The sequence below is a fragment of the Gekko japonicus genome, unplaced genomic scaffold, assembly GCF_001447785.1.
Source record: "Gekko japonicus isolate JY-2015 unplaced genomic scaffold, Gekko_japonicus_V1.1 scaffold1163, whole genome shotgun sequence".
In the NCBI taxonomy this organism is placed as follows: domain Eukaryota; kingdom Metazoa; phylum Chordata; class Lepidosauria; order Squamata; family Gekkonidae; genus Gekko; species Gekko japonicus.
In genome coordinates, this window is record NW_015169207.1 from 563,821 (window position 1) to 584,372 (window position 20,552).

A 20,552-nucleotide genomic window follows, 5' to 3' on the forward strand; every position below is an offset into this window, starting at 1 on the left:
CCTTCCTTTCTTCCTTCCTTCTTCATCTATCTATCATCTATTTATTTATTTATCCTTCAAATTTCTACCCCACCCTCCCAGGCGAAGCTGGCTCAGGGTGGTTTACATAAAATCGGCAGATGATTACAATAAAACAATTCAAACTGGCTCTCCAGTGCTAAACCAATTAACAATAACATAATAAGTGCTAGTATTGCTGTTATTAAAACAGCGATGGCTACCGTATCAGCTCTCTTCCCATATCAGCTCTCTTCCCATATCTATCTATGTATCTATCATCTATCAAATTTATTGCCCGTCTTCCCCTTTACAACACAGCTCAGAGCAGGTCACAACAATATTCATAATTTAAAACTATTAAAACAACTCTTACAATATGTTGCCACATGACAAGGGAGCATAACATACTGCCCCTTGTGCAGCGGGAAAGTAGCTATCATGCAGTTAGTAAATAAAAGAGTAACAAACCAGGAGGGGAAAAGGGATGTGGCGAAAGGAAGGGGAGGAAAGCCAGTCCTGATAAAAACCATCCTGATAGAAACCATTGCTGTCCTCAGCCATTGGCCTGGCAGAACACCTCTGTCTTACAGGCCCTGTGGAATTGAACCAGACCCCACAGAGCCCAGGTCTCACCTGACGGAGAGTTCCATCAGGCTGAGGCCAAAAAATCCTTGACTCTGGTTGAGGACAGCCGGATACTGTTTGGGCCAGGGATCACAAGTAAGTTGTTATCCATTGAGTGGAATGCTCTTTGGGAGATGTACCAGAAGAAGTGGTCCTGCAGGTACACTGGTCCCAGACCGTTTAGGGCTTTGAAGGTTAGTAACAAAACCTTGGACCTGATCCAGTACTTGACTCAGAGCCAGTGCAGCTGAGAGCACCAGTTGGATATGGGCAGAGCCGGCCCTATCACTAGGCCTGCTAGTATCTCGCCTAGGGCGGAGATGCTAGCAGGGCACCAATTCCCCTGCCGCCCTCTGCCAAAAGCCCCCCCGCCAAGACCCAGCCACAGAAGCCACCCCTGCAAGCCCTGAAACATGAGCCCATGCAGCAGCAGGAAGCGCCCAGGAAGAAAACAGGTCCGGGGCTCCGGGAAGCCGCCAGGGGAAGGAGGGAGGGGGTGGCCCTGCCGACAATGGTGGCGGATTGGGACCCTTCGGGCCCAGCCTTGTAATGGTGTACGTGGAGGCTAGGTGTATTGCAGGCTGCTGCCTTACAGCAATGGAACAGAAAAGGCACACACAAGAACAAAGGGGGGAACACACAGCATCCCTTTAAACTAGCAAAAGACAGCAGGTATGCTTGGAGTAATTGGACAGAATGGGAAATAGCTGTGCTCCTCTCCAGCACTTTCTTGAGTGTCTTATTGCACTGCTGTGAGGGGAAGCAGTAGAGGATGCAGGAAGAGGCAATGATTTGGTTTTCTCTCTCTCCGTCGCCTTCTCCAATATGAGTTCTAATCAAAACACAAGAATGTTCAAGCTCTGCAATGTGGATTCCAAATTGGCAATCCAGCACCACTGGGACACATTGCCAACATGCACTGATGAGCAGTATTGGCTTGAAGAGGACAGGCATCCTGGGTTGAACCGCGCTTTGTGCGGCTTTAGACCTTGCTGACCTACATTGTAATATTCTCTGCAAGAAATGTTGTCAACAGTGCAAGCAGGAGACTGGAGAGTGCTCTAGCAGGACCTTCCTTGTGCTGTCTAAATCTTAGAATTCTTCTGTGAGAAATGGCTGGTGCTCTTGATTTCTGTTCTTTGCACGGGGTTCTGAAAAACCACTTCCCTGGCCTCCATCCCCTCATGGAGCACTTCAGTTCCTTCTTGACTATTTTTACGCAGAAGTCATGCCATCTCACCTGGCCTGCAGAAACACACGGAGGTGCCCCGAATCCATCAACCGTGCGGCCAGCACACAGCAAGGGCAACACTTTTCCATGCTGTCCTGCTAATTCCACACTGCAAAACTGCAACACCATAGGGTGCACAGTAATTTTGCTTCCCATCCTGAGCAGGCTACCAGCGTGTTAAATTTCCTCCAGCCATTACTCTTTTGTCAGATTACAGGGGAACAGTTACTATGATTTAAGCTTTAGGAAATTCTCAAGAAATTCAGCCTAGTCAGCTAGGTGGGCCCACTCCCTTCTCCCTCCCATACAGAGGAGTATTATTGAGAACAACCTGACCTTACATGACCTTATTTTCAGTTTTGAAATTTGTGGTTGGATAGTAGCCAGAGATTAGGTGATGAGTTCTGCAGGAGTGAACACCTGCCTAATGGGGCATGGGACCCATATGATGGATCGATCACAATAAATCTGAGAGATCTTACAGTAGACAGTACTGATCTTGACAGACCAATGGTCTCATTCAGTAGCAAGCAACTTCATGCACCCAGAGGGATGTGCGTTTATGCCCACAGTTCTGTCACCTCAAAAATGGGGTGAAAGGAAGGAATGGGTGTATCATGCATACAAATGTGTGTGTGTGTGTATTCAGTGCAGATATTATGTCATTAAATAAAGAAGGGGTTGAGTTACACATCAAAAGCCAGGCTGTGTGTACTGAAAAGTTTATAGCATCCTAAGCTTAAGAGTTCATTACACCCTGCTGTCTGATGCAGATATGCAGGTTTGTCTGTTGAGACTCTATTTTGACATGAAAACAGGGCGACAGCATAATGCTTCTCTGTTCCCTTGCTCGGGAGTCACGTGAGCAGAGCCACAGATGTACTAATTGGGTCTCCACATTTTAAGTGGCAATTATGCATACAGTAAAAGCTTTGTTACCAGGCTGTTGATTATCCTGAACACTCAGTGAAGCAGCATCACCCGAGACCAAGCTCCTCCCCCTCAGTCACCATACCCCAGCGTCTTGGGTCATGTGCATCCCCCACTCAAACCTCTCCAGCTGGCCAGCTTGAAGTCTCCCATCTGTTGCTGAGCTTCTGACAGGCAGCTCTGCCAGCTGACCTCATCCTTGGGTGCCTGCTTCCCTCAAGCTGTTGGGAGCCAGTTCCTGGGAAGCTGGCCCACTCATCGACCTGATGTCTAGGGTGACCCCGTTGCTTGAGGGAGAAGAAAATGTCCTTTGGGTAGAGGGCAGAATAGAGCAATAAGCTCAACTATCTTTTGCCTCTGATCAATTGACAGTTCCCATTCCCTGCAAATGCTGGAGAGCAATGCGTTTACTGTGTTCCTGTTATGCCAACACAGCAGTGCCTTAAACACTTATGGACACAGATGCGGGTGCTTGAGGTCACATCTGTCACTCACACTTTATGTGTTTGCTGCGGGAAACCCCAGTGTCATGCTGGTGACCTGTGGCAATCGCAGTTTGCAGGGGACCCCCATAGTACAATTCCCCGTATTGCTTTCACAACAGCCTTATCTAGCAGTCTAGCTTAACACCACACAAAACAATTGCAATTTCAGGGCTGAAAGAATCAGGGAAGGAGATCTCTTCCATGGGTGGGATCTTCTTCAGGGAAGGGAAATGGCTTACTAGTAGGGGATCGGCTTTGCAAGCCAGTCCCTGGCACCTCCAGGTAAAAAGACCGGGCAGTAAGCAATGCAAAAGACCTCTGCCTGAGACCCTGGAGAGATGCTGCCAGTCAGAGTAGACAAGACTGACCCTGATAAACTCAGTACAAGGCAGCTTCCTCTGTTTGAAGCATTTGTTTGGTTGGCAGGAATCTGACACGGTCAACCATCAGCTGCTGACCCACCGTCTCACCGACGTGGGGATACAGAGGCATGCCCTTCAATGGTTCACCTCTTTTCTCCAAGGTCGGGGACAAAGGGTGGTGCTAGGGGAACAGCAGTCCCGAAGGCACCCGCTTGAATGTGGTGTGCCCCAGGGGGCTGTGCTTTCCCCAATGTTGTTTAACATCTATATGCACCCCCTTGCCCAGTATAAGATCTTGCTACAGTATTGCAATGGGGTTGGGGCCGTTGAAGCGGGCTTTGGGTACATCTATAGGTCACCATCTGAGTCGATCTGAGTTGATTGATTTGATCAAATTGGTAACATAATTGAGCACTTTATCATTGTTAACTATGGTTGATTTTATGCTGTTTGTAATGTTTTATGTGGCACATGTTGCCCTTATTTGGAAGCCGCCCTGAGCCCGTTCGCGGGGAGGGCGGGATATAAGTGTAACAATAAGGAAGGGATTGTGTGTTTTGTCCTGTCCCTCGTCTGCGTTGAATGTCATGTATTGCTGATTGTGACCAGCAGACGGCAGTGGTGCTGTTTTCAGCTTCATTGGCTCTTTTATTGTAATAATGATTGGGAAATATGCTTCTTTCTATGTATCTCCCTTCTTTCTCTTAAAGTATTGCCGTTTTCCCACCTGGGCACAAGAACAAAGAACTGCTCTGTGCAGGTTATTCTGCATGCCAGACTTTTTATCTCAACCAAACCAGAGTCTTCCCTTTTCCTTTCTTTTTTTTTTTTAAATGGATTCAATAGATTGTCACCCAGAGGTGAGGGAGCTGAACCTCTCCAGGGAACGCTCATGCCCACCAATTTTGCTGGGAGTTCCATGGTTGCCATGGCAGTGTCTCGGTGCCTCTTGAACTCCTCTCACACACTCTCTCAGGTCCTCCCTCCCACCCGCTCGGAGCTCCCCGGCATGGCAGGATGCCAGATGGTGCCCCATTAGGTCACATTTGCTTATTGTTTGGTAAACAGCAGTTTCATTCAAGTGCTGAGTTGACAGCTCATCCTCAAAGACAATTTCCGCATTGCAATGTTGCAAATGCCAGCTTGGCTTTCCGGTAGAATGTTATTTCAACTGCCTTAAAGGGATAACGTTCCCTTTGATTAAAAAAAGGAAGCAGGAGGGGGGAGCCCAGGGGAATCCAACTGCTCCTTGGTTGTTGTTGTTGTTGTTTTTAATGTCGCCAGCCTGCCTGCATGAAGCAGCACGGGCGGGTGGGCTTGGGATCTTCCAGGCACTGTCGGCCTCGCCTGGGGACCTTTTTGCATTTCCCAGCCTGGAATGCCAACCTTCCCAGTGAACCTGCCTCTGTCTGTTCCTCACTTGGCAGTGATTTCAAGGATATGTGTGTGTCAGGAACTTCCCACCCGGATTCTCCTGATCTATGAACTGGTGTCCTTTGCTATGACCCACATAAGACTGCCTCCTGAAGGACCAGATCCTAGAGAGATCTTATCAGGATCCTCCTTAAGCCACCATGAGCTTCACAGTGACTAGGAATGCAATAAACACAAATCCGGGCATGTGGAAGTAATTTGAATGAAGAGCATCCTTGACCCCTAGATGATTGCTGTCCAGGTAATGGGCCTTCGCAGTCGTCCTAGTACCTTTTAACTGGAGCTGCTCGGGATTGGCTCTGAGACCTTCTGAATGCAAAGCTGTCTGAAGTAGCCCCGCTCCAAAAGTGATTTAGCGATCGTGTTTCTGAAATACCAAAATCCTACATGCTCATGCGCACATTCCTTAGATAACAAATAACAGTTGGCAGCCGCCCGCTGCACTGCCAGTAACAACAGGTTATATAACTAGGTTAAGGACGAGTCAATTAAACAAGGCCTCATTCAGTTAGAACAGATGGATGAACTTTCTAAGATAGCGGAGTTGGAGTCCATGTTACAGATGGTCTCAACCCCAGGAGATAGTTTAGCGACATCTTCTACCATTTACACATTCCACTTCCATGCTGTCTGCAGATCCAGCCATCTGCAGCCAAGCACAAGGTGTTTGTCATGGTGAAAATTCCCGGGAGGACGAAGCTCGGAGGCGTTGATCTGGGGTTGATAGTACCAAAAGTGGTTTATACCACTGTGTATACCCTTGAGGGTATCCTGAGGTCTGTATGGATACACAACATGTTTTTTTAGAAAGGCCTACGTGTCGCTTGTAAAGTATTTCCAGACTCCCATAACACTGCTCTTTCTCGAAGAAGCAGTTTGCACTGAGCATATTGTACTCCCCCAATGCAAACCAACAGAGCCTTTGATGCTTTTGTACCTACCATGAAAAGTCTGAAAAGCAATCAGTATGCTGGCTTTTGGCTTACTGTGGTTGAGTCTGTTCATACACACAAACACATACCTTGATGATGTCCCATCAACTGATCTCTCGGTATTTGATGACTGGTAGCTGAACATGTCAACTGAGTCCAGTGAGCATCACATCTAGAAAGCTGTTTTGGCTGGATCACTGTTGAATGGTGCTACTATCCACTGGTCGACACGTATGTCTGGATCTGCCCTCACCTAGGGCTTAGCTACAGTGCAAGAAGTCACACTTGGAGCCTGTACTGTGTTTCCTCAGTCTGTGTATCCCCTCTCTTTGGCTTGCTGAAGACTAAATTCTACCTAGCAGACTAGGGCTATATTTCTGGCCATATTTATCTCTATTAGATGCTAGCAGGGGCGTTTTGCAGTCAAAACCACTACCCAGTAGCCTCTAGAGTGATTGTGGGGGGAGTCTTGCCCTTACCATAAGTACTTGGATATGGTGGATTTGGAGGCAACTTAGTCTGCAGGGAGCAAGGGCACAGTTGCTACTAATTCCCTCTGGTACAAGTAACTAACTAGTCAACTTCCGCTGGTGTGAATTGAGGTAGACCTTACCTGTAACGTCACCTCATGATATTGACTGGAAAGGGCAAATTCTCTCTGTCTTGCTGGCCATTGCTGCCTGCAACTTACCCTGCCCCCCAAGGGATTTCTCCATTGCATCCTCAGAATAGTCCAGATGACTAGACCAGAGTTTCCCACTGTGCAATTCTAAGCAGAGTTGCACCTTAAAGTCAGTGGCCTTAGAAGACCATAACTCTGCCAGCACAGCCATGCCAGTCAATTCAATGGCTGAGAGAGAAGTGTGGAGGCCCAGCCTCCCTAATCCACAGCCAACAGGCTACCCCCTACCTCCGTATCACCTTGGCTCATTTGCTGCTAAATAGCAATGGCAGATGAAGCACTCCTCGGCTGCTTTCCCTGGGGATCAGTGCAAAATTACAAGCTGTGTTGGGAGCTGCTAAAGAAATGTTGGGGCTGGGTTGCTCACATAGGGTTGGATCCAGACTAAATTTCCCACTAACAGGAGGGTAGGTGTAATTTCCACCCATTCCCTTTTCATGCTGAACCCCCCCTGATTTGTTCTTCATACCATTCCTGAAGGTCTGTTCCCCAAGAGGAGCCCAGGAGCAGCATTTAGGGGAGATCAATGGGAAAGAGGGAGGGAGGAAATTTCTGTTCCATTGACGGGAGTGCCTTCTATCAGTGCCTTCTGTCAGTGGAAAACTGAGACTGGAGCCAACTCATGAGGGTTGCTTCCCCTGGTAAAGTGTTTGCATACAATCTCTTATTTTCTCTGCATATCTATCTGCTGTGACCACCAATAGTAAAGTTACTATTGTGTTTTAATATTTTAACTGTATTTATTGTATTGCTATTATGAGCCTACTTGTGGAAAGGGCAGAGTATAAATATGATAGACAGACAGACAATCCAAAAGTATTTGGTGACATGGAGAAAATTGCTAAAGGAGGTATTTATGTGGGTGCCACACTGCAGTTTACGTACACCATAACAGGGACCAAAATCAGGATTAGTCCCTTGGATTCTTGCTTTTCACCATCGCCCTTTCTATGTCTCAATCTCCTAAAAGCACATTCTGGTTTCTGTACAAATGTCATTTTAATACAGCCCTGCTATTCTGCTTTCTTGTGTCTTGCAGGTGGGCCAAAAAGGGCCATATTATCAAAGAAGCATCAGGTGACTCTTATGAAGCCATTGTTGACTACACCTACTTTTTTGAACCCATCTCCTGTGAGGTGACAAATGCTTTGGGAAGTACCAACATCAGCAGGACAGTAGATGTCTACTGTGAGTATGGCTTGTCGTCCGAAACATCAGAGGCACCAACTGATAGGGTAAATGGCTCAGATTGGCTGCTTGCGGATTTGATTGCTGGCTGACTAATGGAAAACAGAGAGGAAATGTTGAAAACTTCTTAAAGTGAAGGGAAGTCAGTATTCCTACATGAGCGTGCCCAGTTTCAGCAAGCTACACTGATACAGAGTCCAGGAAGAGAGAGAAAAGGTGCAGTGGAAAAACCTGACAAATCCTTATGCATTTTGCATACTATTTTGTCAGGGGAACTGTAGAGCAGCAATCTCTCTGTATGTTTCCACATGCGTGAAACACATAGAGATCTGTATCTTTTAATGCCATCAAGTCACAGCTGACTTTTGGCGGCTCTGGGGAGTTTTCCAAGCAAGAGATGTTCAGAGGTGGTTTGCCATTGCCTGCCTCTCTGTTGTGACCCTGGCATTCCTTGGTGGTCTCCCTTCCAAATACTGAACAGGGCTGACCCTGCTTAGCTTCTGAGATCTGATGAGATCAGTCTAGCCTGGGCTGTCCAGGTCAGAGCTCTATAACTATAAAGGTAAAGGTAAAGGTTCCCTTGCTCAAAAGCCAGTCAAGTCCAACTCTAGGGTTGTGGTGCTCATCACCATTTCCAAGCCGAAGAGCCAGTGCTGTCCGAAGACGTTTCCGTGGTCATGTGGCCGGCATGACTAATCACCAAGGCGCACGGAACGCTGTTCCCTTCCCACCGAAGCGGTACCTATTTATCTACTTGCAATTTCTTGCTTTTGAACTGCTAGGTTGGCAGGAGCTGGAACTAGAGACAGGAGCTCACTCCGTCATGCGGCACACTCGGGTCTCGAACTGCTGAACTACGGACCTTCCACAGCCTGCAGTTCAGTGTCTTAACCACTTGTGCCACCGCAGCTCCATCTATAACTATATATAACTATAAATAAAATATATTTTCCTGCTGCCCCTTTTTCCCCCTCTCCCTGCACACAGTGTCATCCATGCTGGAAATGCCACTGAGGGGAAAACCTTAGTTGACTGCTGGAATGAATGAATGAATGAATGAATGAATGAATGAATGAATGAATGAATGAATGATGTGAATCAGCTTCCAGTTATGGAGTTATAGCTGTGATGGCTAGCCCCTAGGCTGCTGCTATCATCATCATCATAACATCATTTTATGGAATTGTGTATAGTATAGCCAGGAGATTCAGAGATTGCCTGGCAGCCTTAAGTTCCAGCTCATTAGCATCATGCACCACTAGTTGGTGAGCTAGACTTATTTTGGGAGCTGAGACTGCTCTGAAAGAGCTGTGACTGACCCAAGGTCACCCAGCTGGCTTCATGTGGAGGTGTGTGGAATTGAACCTGGCTCTCCAGATTAGACTTCATCGCTCTTAACCACTACACCACAGTGGCTCTCAGCCTCTAGGCAAGTGTCCACCATTCCATCCAAAGTGCACTAGTGCCATTGTAACATAACATCTGTGGTGCTGTCAACAGTCCCTTGATATGGTTCAGTCTACTGAGGAAGCAGTCCTAAGCATGTCAGCATTGAAAAAAGCCCCATTTTATTCAGTGGAGCTTGTTCTCGAGAAAGTCTTCTCCATATTCTAGCCAGAGTCTGCCTAGCAGCCACAATACATGACTCAGGGAGAAAGTCGCAGCATAGCCAATGTAGTGCAGTGGTTAGTGCATTGGGCTAGGATCTAGGAGACCCTGGTTCGAGTCCCCAGTCCCCCATGGAGGCTTGCTGGCTGAACTGGGGCCAGTTGCACTCTCTCAACCTAACCTGCCTCACAGGGAGGGTTGTTGGGAGGATACAGTGGAGAGGAGAATGTTGTAAGCCGCTTTGGATCTCCATTGGGGAGAAAAGTGAGGTATGAATAAAGTAAATAAAAACAGAAAAGCATGCAGGCATGTAGGCTTGCCTCTGTAGCATAATTACAAAATTACACATGGGATAGAGAAGGTGGAGAAAGAAGTACTTTTCTCCCTTTCTCCCAATATAAGAACTGGTGGGCACTCAATTATATTAGAACAGCTAAAAGGAAGTACTTTTTCACCCAAACAGTCCTTAACATGTGGAATTCATTGCCACATGATTGGACAAACATATGGAGCAGAGGTCCATCTGTGGCTATTAGCCATAAGGTATAGAGGGAACACTCTGTCTGGGGCAGTGATGCTCTGTATTCTTGATGCTTGGAGGGCAATAGTGGGAGGACCTCTGGACCTGCTAGAGGACCTCCTGATGGCACCTGGGTTTTGGTCACTGTGTGAAACAGAGTGTTGGACTGGATGGGCCATTTGGATGAACCATTGGCCTGATCTAACATGGCTTCTCTTATGTTCTTAATTAGTCCCACAGGTCCTCTTGCTTTTTAGCTGGACATGCCACAAACGTCCTCTGCACGTACCATTTATGTCACCCCCCTGCAAGCTGTCTACCCGGGAGTTCTACAGGCTGCCATCTTAAGGAGACTTCCTTGGGAGTAAGCCATGTTGAATAACATGGGACTTACTTCCAAGTAGACCTGCAGAGGGTTGCTCCTATAGCCATTAAGTGCAATTAAGAGCATTAAGAGTTCTACAGGCTGCCATCTTAAGGACACTTCCTTGGGAGTAAGCCACATTGAATAACATCGGACTTACTTCCAAGTAGACCTGCAGAGGGTTGCTCCTATAGCCATTACGTGCAAGAGTCTAATGCCCTTTCCCAGAATCACAGAGACCTGGTGTTCGAGAATTACAGGACCAATGCTGCAAGCCTCATGGTGGAAAGATTAGCACTTCCCTAAATTTCATGCCTATTGATGCCTATGAGAGAGTTAAACTCTCCATGGATCAGGCTCCCTGCTACCATTTCTCCCTCCAGCCAAAGGTCTAGGACACAGTAAGGGAAAGAACCACATCCAGCAGAGACAGAAACTCCCAGGGAGCAGCTCCTGCCGAGCACAGGCTGTGCTAAGATCCTTGCAATTCAGCGCAGTGTTGCGCGGGAGGGTGCCAGCTCCAGAGGCCGTGTTTATTGCTTTGAAAGTAAAGATTTCTCACTTCAACATGTTGACACCACCCTTGGTGCTCCGATGCTCCCTTATCCTACTTCCTTCTGTGAAACTGAAGAATAGTAGAATTGCTGAGACCCTTTTCTGTGATTATCTCTTCTTACAGTTGGGCCACGGATGATGTCAGAGCCACAGTCTCTCCTTGTCGACCTCGGATCAGACGCCGTATTTAACTGTGCCTGGATCGGAAATCCATCCCTGACCATCGTTTGGATGAAGCGGGGCTCGGGTGTGGTAAGGAAGCAGGATAGCTGTGCTGTGGACTGGGAGCAAATGTTAAGGAAGAGCTGCGTGCTCGCAAAGCCAGGGCTCTCGGCAACTCGGGATGGGTGGGATGTGCATGAGAACGGCTTTGTATGCATTGCCTAGATCACCTTGGCCTTATATCTGTTGTAGGCGCTGGGTCAGATCCCTGCAATGATATGAACTTCCCTGCCTCTCTGATCTTGCCGAAGCCCACTGCTTTCTCTGAAATGCTGCTCTGGGGGGGACATGGGACCCTAAGAGCAGCACGGGGGCATATCAGAGATCTGTGGCAGGAGGGAAGAACTGGAAAAAAAACCTTAGCATCTTCCACTAGTGGAAATTAATGTTAGGATCAGTGTTCCCTCTAAGCTGAGTTAGTGTGAGCTTGCTCATAGTTTTTTAGCCTCCAGATCACACACTTCTGTCTTCTCTCAGGAAGGATGGCTCCAGAGCAAATTGATTTATGCAGTAGCCAAATCACTCGCTCACAACTTTAATGCCAGTAGCTCACAAAGTAGAATTTTTGCTTACAGGATTCCACAGCTTAGAGGGTGCATTGGTTGGGATCCAGCCATGTTCAGTCCCTGATACCTCTTGTTAAAGGATCTCGAGGAGTTATTGTTGGTAACCACCTTTCTGGACCTGAGACCCTGGAGTCAGTCAGGGCTAGCTGGACCGATGGTAAAAGGCAGCTTCGTCTATTCAAGAGCAGCCAGAGATGGTTGGGGAAAGTACTCCGTGGTTTAAAAGAAGAGGAGGGAAATTTGAGGTCAAGGAGTCATCTGTGGGGGGGGGGGGGGGGGGGGGAGGATGGGTTTTCCGTGACATTCTCAGCACTTTCCACATTCTTGCGCTCAAAGGTGAGCTTTGCAAGGGAGTCCTAATAGAAGACAAATTGATTTCCATTATGAGCAGCGTTGAGGGCTAACGAAAGGCCAAAGCTTCACTTAACCTCCTTGTGGCAGGAGAAACTTTATAAACCGACGCCGAGCAGATTCTGTCTGCGAGCACTCCTCCCAGCTTTCGGAGAGCCACGGCTAATGCTGAAGGGCAAAGAATCTGAAGGTCTCTGTATCTGTTCTCAGAAACATACCTAAACGGTGGAACCATTGCAGCATAGTGCCAGAGAGACTTGCCTCATGATCCGGGAGGCCCTGCTTTGCATCTCACCTTGACCACCCGTGCAGTAGTCGAAGGCAAGCTGCTTCCCTTCTGAACGGCAGTCAAATCTCTACAATGTAAAAATAATAATGCTTGTCCACTTTGTAAGGCTGTTTTAAGGATTATTAAGGACAAGATGGGGTGAGCTCCTATCTCTAGTTCCAGCTCCTGCCAACCTAGCAGTTCGAAAGCAAGAAATTGCAAGTAGATAAATAGGGACCACTTCGGTGGGAAGGTAACAGCGTTCCGTGCGCCTTGGTGTTTAGTCATGCCAGCCACATGACCACGGAAACATCGTCGGACAGCGCTGGCTCTTCGGCTTTGAAACGGAGATGAGCACCGCAACCCTAGAGTCGGATTCGACTGGCTTTCGAGCAAGGGAACCTTTACCTTTACTTTACCTCTAAGGATTACAAGAAGATAACGTGTCTAAAGTGCTTTGAATGCTATAAATGTCAGGTTTTATTTTGATTAACTGTGGGCTTAAGAGGTTGTAGTGTTTCTGTCCAGTACAACCCTATGAAGCTAAGATGTTCTCAATTATTCCTTTAAGAAATACAGAAGCCCCATAAAATAAGAGAGAACTGTCAATGCTATGGCATTTCTAAAAGCGTTCAAAGGAGGTTAATATTGTAGTTGTGCAACAGGCATAACTTCCCTCTGGATTCATTTTCTTACACCTGGCCCATCTCTATTCCTTGCTGACTGCAGCATACTTTGAGGATGCATCTGTGTTGATTACAGCGGACTGAGCTTTTCCATCCATGAAATGCAAAACTTTTCAGTGGAGTTGGTTTACATGTGCAGCTGCCTGTAAACAGCAGCCACATCTTCACATGGAGCACAACTCCATAATGCAGTGTAACGTCAAGGACTGAATGTTTCAGTGGACTGAAGACTCCAAAACCCATGATCCATGCAATCACAAGCAAAAAATGCATATGTAACTGTAGCTGGGAGCCAGACTGAACCAAAAATATTGAGTCAGCAGTAAATAATATGAGCACTCGCAAAACCAATAGAAATTATTACTAAGTTGTCACTGGAGACTCATAAGGTTGAACTAAGATTTGCCATTCTTATGAGCACTAAATCCCTTCTTTGCAGTACTTGAGCCACATTCAAGTATATACTTTAGTCAGGCATATCCATTTCCCTTTCTCTGTCTGGGTATGTAAGAACACCCCACACACACATGCACACACAGTGGAATACAAAATTAACTAGAGCATTAGATTATGGGCAAGTTGATTTGGGAGATCTTGTCAAGAAAAAAATAATTATTTTACATCACATCGCACTTCCAATGCAGAGCAGAGATATTTGGGGAGCACTAAACAGGGGCCTCCATCCTGGACATGATTTCTTTTTCTGGGTTCTGTTTCTCCAGTCTCCTCTCTGACCTCTCCCCTCCTCTACCTCTAGTATTACTAGAGGCCATGCTTTAGCCCATCTATATTTTGATTGTAAATGTGTTGTCGAAGGCTTTGACGGCCGGAGTTCATTAGCTGTTGTAGATTTTCCAGGCTGCATGGCCATGGTTTTGGCACTGTAGTACCTGATGTTCATATGAACTCATGAAACTGCCTTATACTGAGTCAGACCAGTAGGGATGGAGGTCCATCTTGTCTTTTGTATCACCTACTAAAAGTAAAGGTAAAGGTTCCCTTGCTCGAAAGTCAGTCGAATCCGACTCTAGGGTTGCGGTGCTCATCTCCGTTTCAAAGCCGAAGAGCCAGCGCTGTCCGAAGACATTTCCATGGTCATGTGGCCGGCATGACTAAACACCAAGGCGCACGGAACGCTGTTACCTTCCCACCGAGGTGGTACCTATTTATCTACTTGCAATTTCTTGCTTTCGAACGGCTAGGTTGGCAGGAGCTGGAACTAGAGACGGGAGCTCACTCCGTCATGTGGCACCCGGGTCTCGAACTGCTGAGCTACTGATCTTCCACAGCCTGCAGTTCAGCGTCTTAACCACTTGAGCCACCGCAGCTCCGTATCACCTACTACTTGTTCCTTTTAACTGAAGATGCGAAGGACTGAACCTGGGACCTTCTACATGCCAAGCAGTGAGCCATAACTGTCCCTTTCAAGAAGGAGGAGGATGCCTTTGAGATTAACTAGCAAGGATGTGCTTCCCAACCATGTGTGGGCCATCCAAATGATGCCTGTGACATTAGTTCCACTAGGTACCTCATCTCCCAGCTCTCCACCCAGTTCAGCACCATGGACAGCTGCCAACCTTATCTAACAACAAGTCAGCCGGTCTCTACGGCTTCCTGTGCCTCAGCATCTTGGGTTCCGATTGAACCTTTTACATTTTAAGCTGTTATTCCTTTAGGATCACCTGACATCCTCTTACCTTCTTCAACTGGTAGCAGGGAGCTTGTCAAATGAAAAGTTAAACTTCCCCTCACTTTTTGCATTCTGCGAGTGCAGCAGAGAGCCACCCCTATCTGTGGCTCTCATCTGCTTTGTTTCTTTCATCAGCTGAATCATCCTTTTCTGTCTTTCCTTCTAGACCTTGGGCAGATCAAGGAAGAAGGAAGACTTTTTAGGAGTCAGGAGGAGTTACAAATGACTTGTCTCGGAAAGGCAACTGTACATTCTTTCATGCCTTTAGCTCCCTCTAGCTGACAAATGGCTGGGCTGTGCAACTCCAGGGCCCACATCACTCTAGACAAGATTACAGGCCACGAGGAAATGATAGAGATATTAGCATTGATTCATTTCTGCCATGGAAAACCTCTCCAAAAAGCCATGCTTCTTCAAGAGCACCAGCTAGCTCTTAGCTCCGATGATGAAATACTATATCCATGCTTCAAACCTCGCTGTTCTGTGAGGACAGCCTGCCTCTGTGTTCCTTTTCCTGAAGCAATATGGTTCCTCACAGATCAGGGCATTTTCCATCCAACCACTTACAAAAAACCTCAGGCTCAAAGCCTCCACAATCTTGTAGTCTGCTCATTTGCCAAGGGCAGTTCCTAAAAATGTAACCAAGAAGGCTTTTTCCTTCACAATGCGCTGCTTCGCTTATGCATTCTGTGACATCACTGTGCCACATCAGCAGCAGTCAAGAAGTGTGAGCAGGAGTAGAAAAACACGACTTGTGGTGATGTCACAACATGGACAAGTGTGACTCAGTGACACAGAGGAGAGAGCAGTACCCAACATTTCGGAAGCCCCATCTCAGCCATAATGTGTAGCTCTGATACTTAGGATCCATCCAGTTCATGACTGATTGGAGGTGGGCGGGTTGTAAATAGGATATAATAACCACAGTTGGATTCTTCTAGTACATGTTAGCAGACCGTAGACCTTCCAGGACTGATTAGCTAATGTATAGATGACTGTTTCCTACATATTCATGTGAGCTCATGGGTACATGTGATATGAGGCAGCAAGTGTCATAATATGTTTATTTCACTCATATTCTGGCTTTTCCTAGATCTGGATGGCCAAGGCTACCCTGATCTCACCAGATCTCAGAAGCTTGGCTAGTACTTAGATGGGAGTCCATCAAGGAAGTCCAGGGTTGCTCTGCAGAAGCAAGCAATGCCCAACCACTTCTGTCCACGTCTTGCTTTGAAAACCCTGTGGAGATTGGCATAAGTTGGCTGCAACTTGGTGGCACTTTCTGCCACCATCCTGCCTTTCTTCTATGGAATTCAAGGTTTTGAGATGTATTTGGGGTTCCCAGGAGGTTTTCCATCCAGGCAGTGATCAGACCTTGCTTAGCTTATGCAAGGTTGCTGGATCATAAGTCCTAGAATCATATCCCCAGGATATGACTAGCAGCAATTCCTATGACTGTGGACACATGAGAAAGTTCTACACATATCCATCTTGGCCTGGTTTATTTTTTTCCCTCTCGATGTTTAAAATGTCTGTGCTGCTTTTCTGCCCTGTGCAGTACTCAAAATGGCTTACAGGAAATAATAACCCCCCAAATGCAGCATCCATAAAATGGACCTGAAGCAACAGAATAAAATTGGGTTTTTTTTGTCTATATAGATTCCACAGTTTGGCACTGGTGGAGCAGGGGTCAAAAGGGGCCTTCCTTTCCTCTTGTGCTAGTGGGGAAGCTGGTAGGACCCAACCAGAATTTTTTCAGCATCTTGCTTAGTTTGCAAGGACAGGGACTCTCTCCCCAATCAGATAAAGTTTGGAATAATCCTACAATAATCATTAGCCATGCTGCCATCATTGCCTGTGTCTGCCTGTGTCACACATGGCAATGTTCATGTGAACACATAGCAGATGATGGTTGGGATTGTTCGTGTGGGGCCAGCTATGCCATGTGAGCCCAGTTCCATGGTGATTTTGGAGGTTCAGTGGTTCCTCCAAACAGAGTGGTTTCAACATGAGCTACCTTTGCAGTATGTCTAAGGACTGCAAGTGTTTTGCTAAGCATCCGTGCAAATTCCCAGAATGAGCAGAGGAATTGGCTGCAAGATCAGACGTGCAGCAGGGCCAATAACTAACGTGCTGGATTGTGTTTACATAGCAAATACATGCCAGAAGGGCAAAAGGAAGCAGGCCTGTAGGGACGCCGTCCAAATGTCTGCAAGAGATGGATGACAGATGCCTCCTCATTGCCCTGTGCAGAGAAAGGTGAAGGGACAAGCTCATGCACTATGCAAATTCCAACACTGGAAGTTAATGCCTGTCTACTTTTGCTGCAGATAGACCTTGACAGCTCTGGTGGTATAGATGGAAAATTAGCCATTGAGCTTCGACTGCTCCTGCAGGCAATTAGAAGGACTTGACTTTAAAAGGCCATATTTGTTTTAGACTCATCATATTTCCAAATACCACAGGAGCCTGGATTTTGCTGACTGGCTTGCATTGAAGTTCCCTTGCTTCAGCAGTTAGGAAGTTTTACTAAAGCTGTTGATTGCATTGGTGTGGGCGAGAGGGCTTTGCGTCGGGTACTGTGCATTTCGGCAGGGTCAAAGAGGCAGGGAGCCAAACCAACTTCAGCCGTGGCCAAAATGTCTCTACAGGACAAGGAGGATACCGAGTGCATATCATCTCCCCCTCCTTGAATCTATGCAGCTGAGTGCTGCTTTTCCAGTTACACTGTCTGATCATCACACCTATGTCTGAAGTCGCAGAGACAATGGTGAAAAACGGAATACGAAAGGATCTTTGGGTCATATTTGTTGTTGGGTCTACAGTACCAGGGTAAAGCTAGACATGATGAGTCTGGCAACCCTGGCTGCCAGTTTCCAAGCTCAGAGTGGGAAGGGTACAAGGTGGCAGGGGAGAAGCGGTAGACAGAGGGGCTTAACCCTTACCTCTTTTTGCCATCAAGTTGCAGCCAACTTATGGTGACCCCTTTGGTTTTTCAAGGTAAGAGATGTTCCGGGCTGGTTTGCCATCGCCTGCCTCTGTGTAGCAACCCTGGATGTCCTTGGCGGTCTCCCATGCAAGTACTAAGCAGGGCTGACCCTGCTGAGCATCTGAGATCTGACAAGATCAGGCTAGCCTGGACCATTCAGGCGGAGGCAACCCTTCCCTTTCCCCTATGCTGGGGATTATTAGGAAGGGTATTGTAAACAGATCAGCCAATATCATAATGCCGCTATATAAATCAATGGTGCGACCTCATCTGGAATACTGTGTGCAAATAGATTCTTTTGAACTATGGTGCTGGAGAAGACTCTTGAGAGTCCCTTGGACTGCAAGGAGATTGAATCAGTCAATTTCCCTATGAGGAAAGGTTAAGGCGCTTAGGGCTCTTTAGCTTGGAGAAACGACGACTGAGGGGTGACATGATTGAGGTTTATAAGACTATGCATGGGAAAGAGCAGGTAGAGAAAGAGGTACTTTTCTCCCTTTCTCACAATACAAGAACTCGTGGGCACTCCATGAAATTGCTGAGTGGTCAGGTTAGAACGGATAAAAGGAAGTACTTCTTCACCCAAAGAGTGATTAACACATGGAATTCACTGCCACAGGAGGTGGTGGCACCTACAAGCATGGATGGCTTCAAAAGGGAATTAGATAAGCATATGGAGCAGAGGTCCATCAGTGGCTATTAGCCACAAGGTATAGATAGGGGCTCTGGGGCAAGTGATGCTCTGTCTTCTTGGTGCTTGGGGGGGGGTCAACAGTGGGAGGGGTTCTAATGTCCTGGCCCCACTGGTGGACCTCCTGATGGCACTGGTATTTCTGGCCACTGTGTGACACAGAGTGTTGGACTGGATGGGCCTTTGGCCTGATCCAACATTGGCATCTCTTATGTTCTTATGTTCCCTTTGCAACACCACCTCCTGGGTATCCAGTTCCATGTTGGCTACAGGGGGGGGGCACTGTGGTTGGACTTGGGAGCTTTGAACCGGGGTCTTAACTAGTCACTCACCCATAAAGTGTTGTGAGTAGTCTTGTGCCATCCTCCATTCCCCTTCCTTGGAGGAAGAAAAAGATAAAAATGTGACTGAAAGATCAGTGACCATTTATTCATCGTGGTTTGTTTTCTTAACCCCACTTTCCTATTACAGCAACTGCTTTAAAAAACAACAAGAAAAGCGCAGACAAATACCATTTGTCACCAGTAAAACTCAAATGCTGGCCAAACAACAGGCAAACAAATAGCAATGATTTTGCCCCCCACTTTCCTATTACAGCAACTGCTTTTAAAAAAAACAAACAAGAAAAGCACAGACAAATACCATTTGTCACCAATAAAATTCAAATGCTGGCCAAACAACAGGCAAACAAATAGCAATGATTTTGCCTGGCATACGAGGATAATGGTGGATGTGTTGGTGGCACTATGGGAAATACACGAGACTGTGCCAAAGAAGTGCATGTTTTTAGCAAGTGGAGGACACCTCTAAAAAGGGACTGTTCTGAGGAACTAAGGTGGTATGCAGGTTCATAGAATCAATGGGTTGAACTTAATTGGAAACTCCAGTGAGTCCTGAACCCTGCCAGGCTGTATGGGAGAAGCAATTATGTAGACTCATACATTACTATAGTGGCAGTGGAGGGAGATGAGAGAAGAAGGGGAACAAAAAACCATTCCAGGTAAAGCCCAGTTAAACAAGGACAGGAACAGAGCCTTGCCAAAGACAAGACAAGCCAGACAGTTAAACTTAAAACTAGGATTTCTGGTTTTTATCACTGGAACAGGTCTGTTTTCACCGCTAATTTCTCTGGAACAGAATCCACTGGCTCCATGTGACTTGATGTTCATTGAGCCGTCTTGTTATTTCTACATCTGGGCACTGGTAGGTAAGCCCTGTAAATCTGGGAATATGTGAAATCTGACTCTTGGAGCAAACTGTTTTTCCTCTTTTCCAGGTCCTGAGCAATGAGAACACGTTAACCCTGAAAAATGTCCGGCAAGAGGATGCTGGGAAATATGTGTGCCGAGCAGTCGTGCCCCGTGTGGGTGCTGGAGAACGGGAAGTGTCCCTGACTGTCAACGGTATCTAACCTCAGATTTCTCTATTAAGATGCCACTTTACTATCCCTTTTTTAATGCAGAGTTTTCTTTGTTAGCAAATCTTCCAAGTACACATATTGTTTATTAGAACTACAGTTCCTGGGCTACCAGAACCAGGGGTCATGATACCAAAAACAGGTATGAGTGGTTTCGATGTAAGGTCTGGATATGCTGTTTGTTCCACGTGTTATGATGCAAAGTCAAGGGCAGGGCGCAGGATTCCCATTCCTCCATCTAGGCTCTGCCATACGTTATGAAGGCAGAGCAAAGCTCTTTCTGGGACTGTCGGAACAGCATATGAATTTTCATGCGGCTTACCCCCTGTACGCAGTCCTCAAGGCCCCCTCAAAATCCGTTTGTGTTGATGAACAGCAAAATGCGGGGAATGCAACGCAGGCATCAGCACAATTTAATTGTAAATGCAGATTATGCTGAAGAGAGAAGCCAAGGGCAACCCAGCAGGGCCATTGAAGATCTACCAGTCCCTAGCCTTCCCATGAAGCTCATTGTCTCCTGCATTTCTCCCTCCCTGTTGGCTGCCGCAGTTTAATTACAATTCAAATAGCTTGCAGAAAACAAAGGAAGACATTAGATGAGAACAAAGAACCTGGCTTCCCCCACCTCCAGCACAATTTTTAAAAACCCTCCAAATTCTGAAGTATAGGAATAAATGGTTGAAGTGCTGTGTTTAGAGCAAGAAAGAAGGTGGGGACATTCCCTTGCATCCACAAAATGATAGGTCAACTTTATACT

The 20,552-nt window shown here is 46.8% G+C and overlaps 1 protein-coding gene across 1 annotated transcript in view; it reads left to right on the forward strand.

Annotated features, from left to right (window-relative positions):
* Positions 1-19,789, forward strand: part of KIRREL3 (kin of IRRE like 3 (Drosophila)) — a 433,673-nt gene extending 413,884 nt beyond the window's left edge. Inside the window, exons 9-11 of the mRNA XM_015416357.1 lie at positions 7,720-7,868; positions 11,040-11,167; positions 19,655-19,789. Of these exons, the coding sequence (XP_015271843.1) occupies positions 7,720-7,868; positions 11,040-11,167; positions 19,655-19,789 (412 nt within the window). The remainder of the gene's footprint in view (positions 1-7,719; positions 7,869-11,039; positions 11,168-19,654) is intronic.
* The last annotated feature ends 763 nt before the right edge of the window (positions 19,790-20,552 follow it).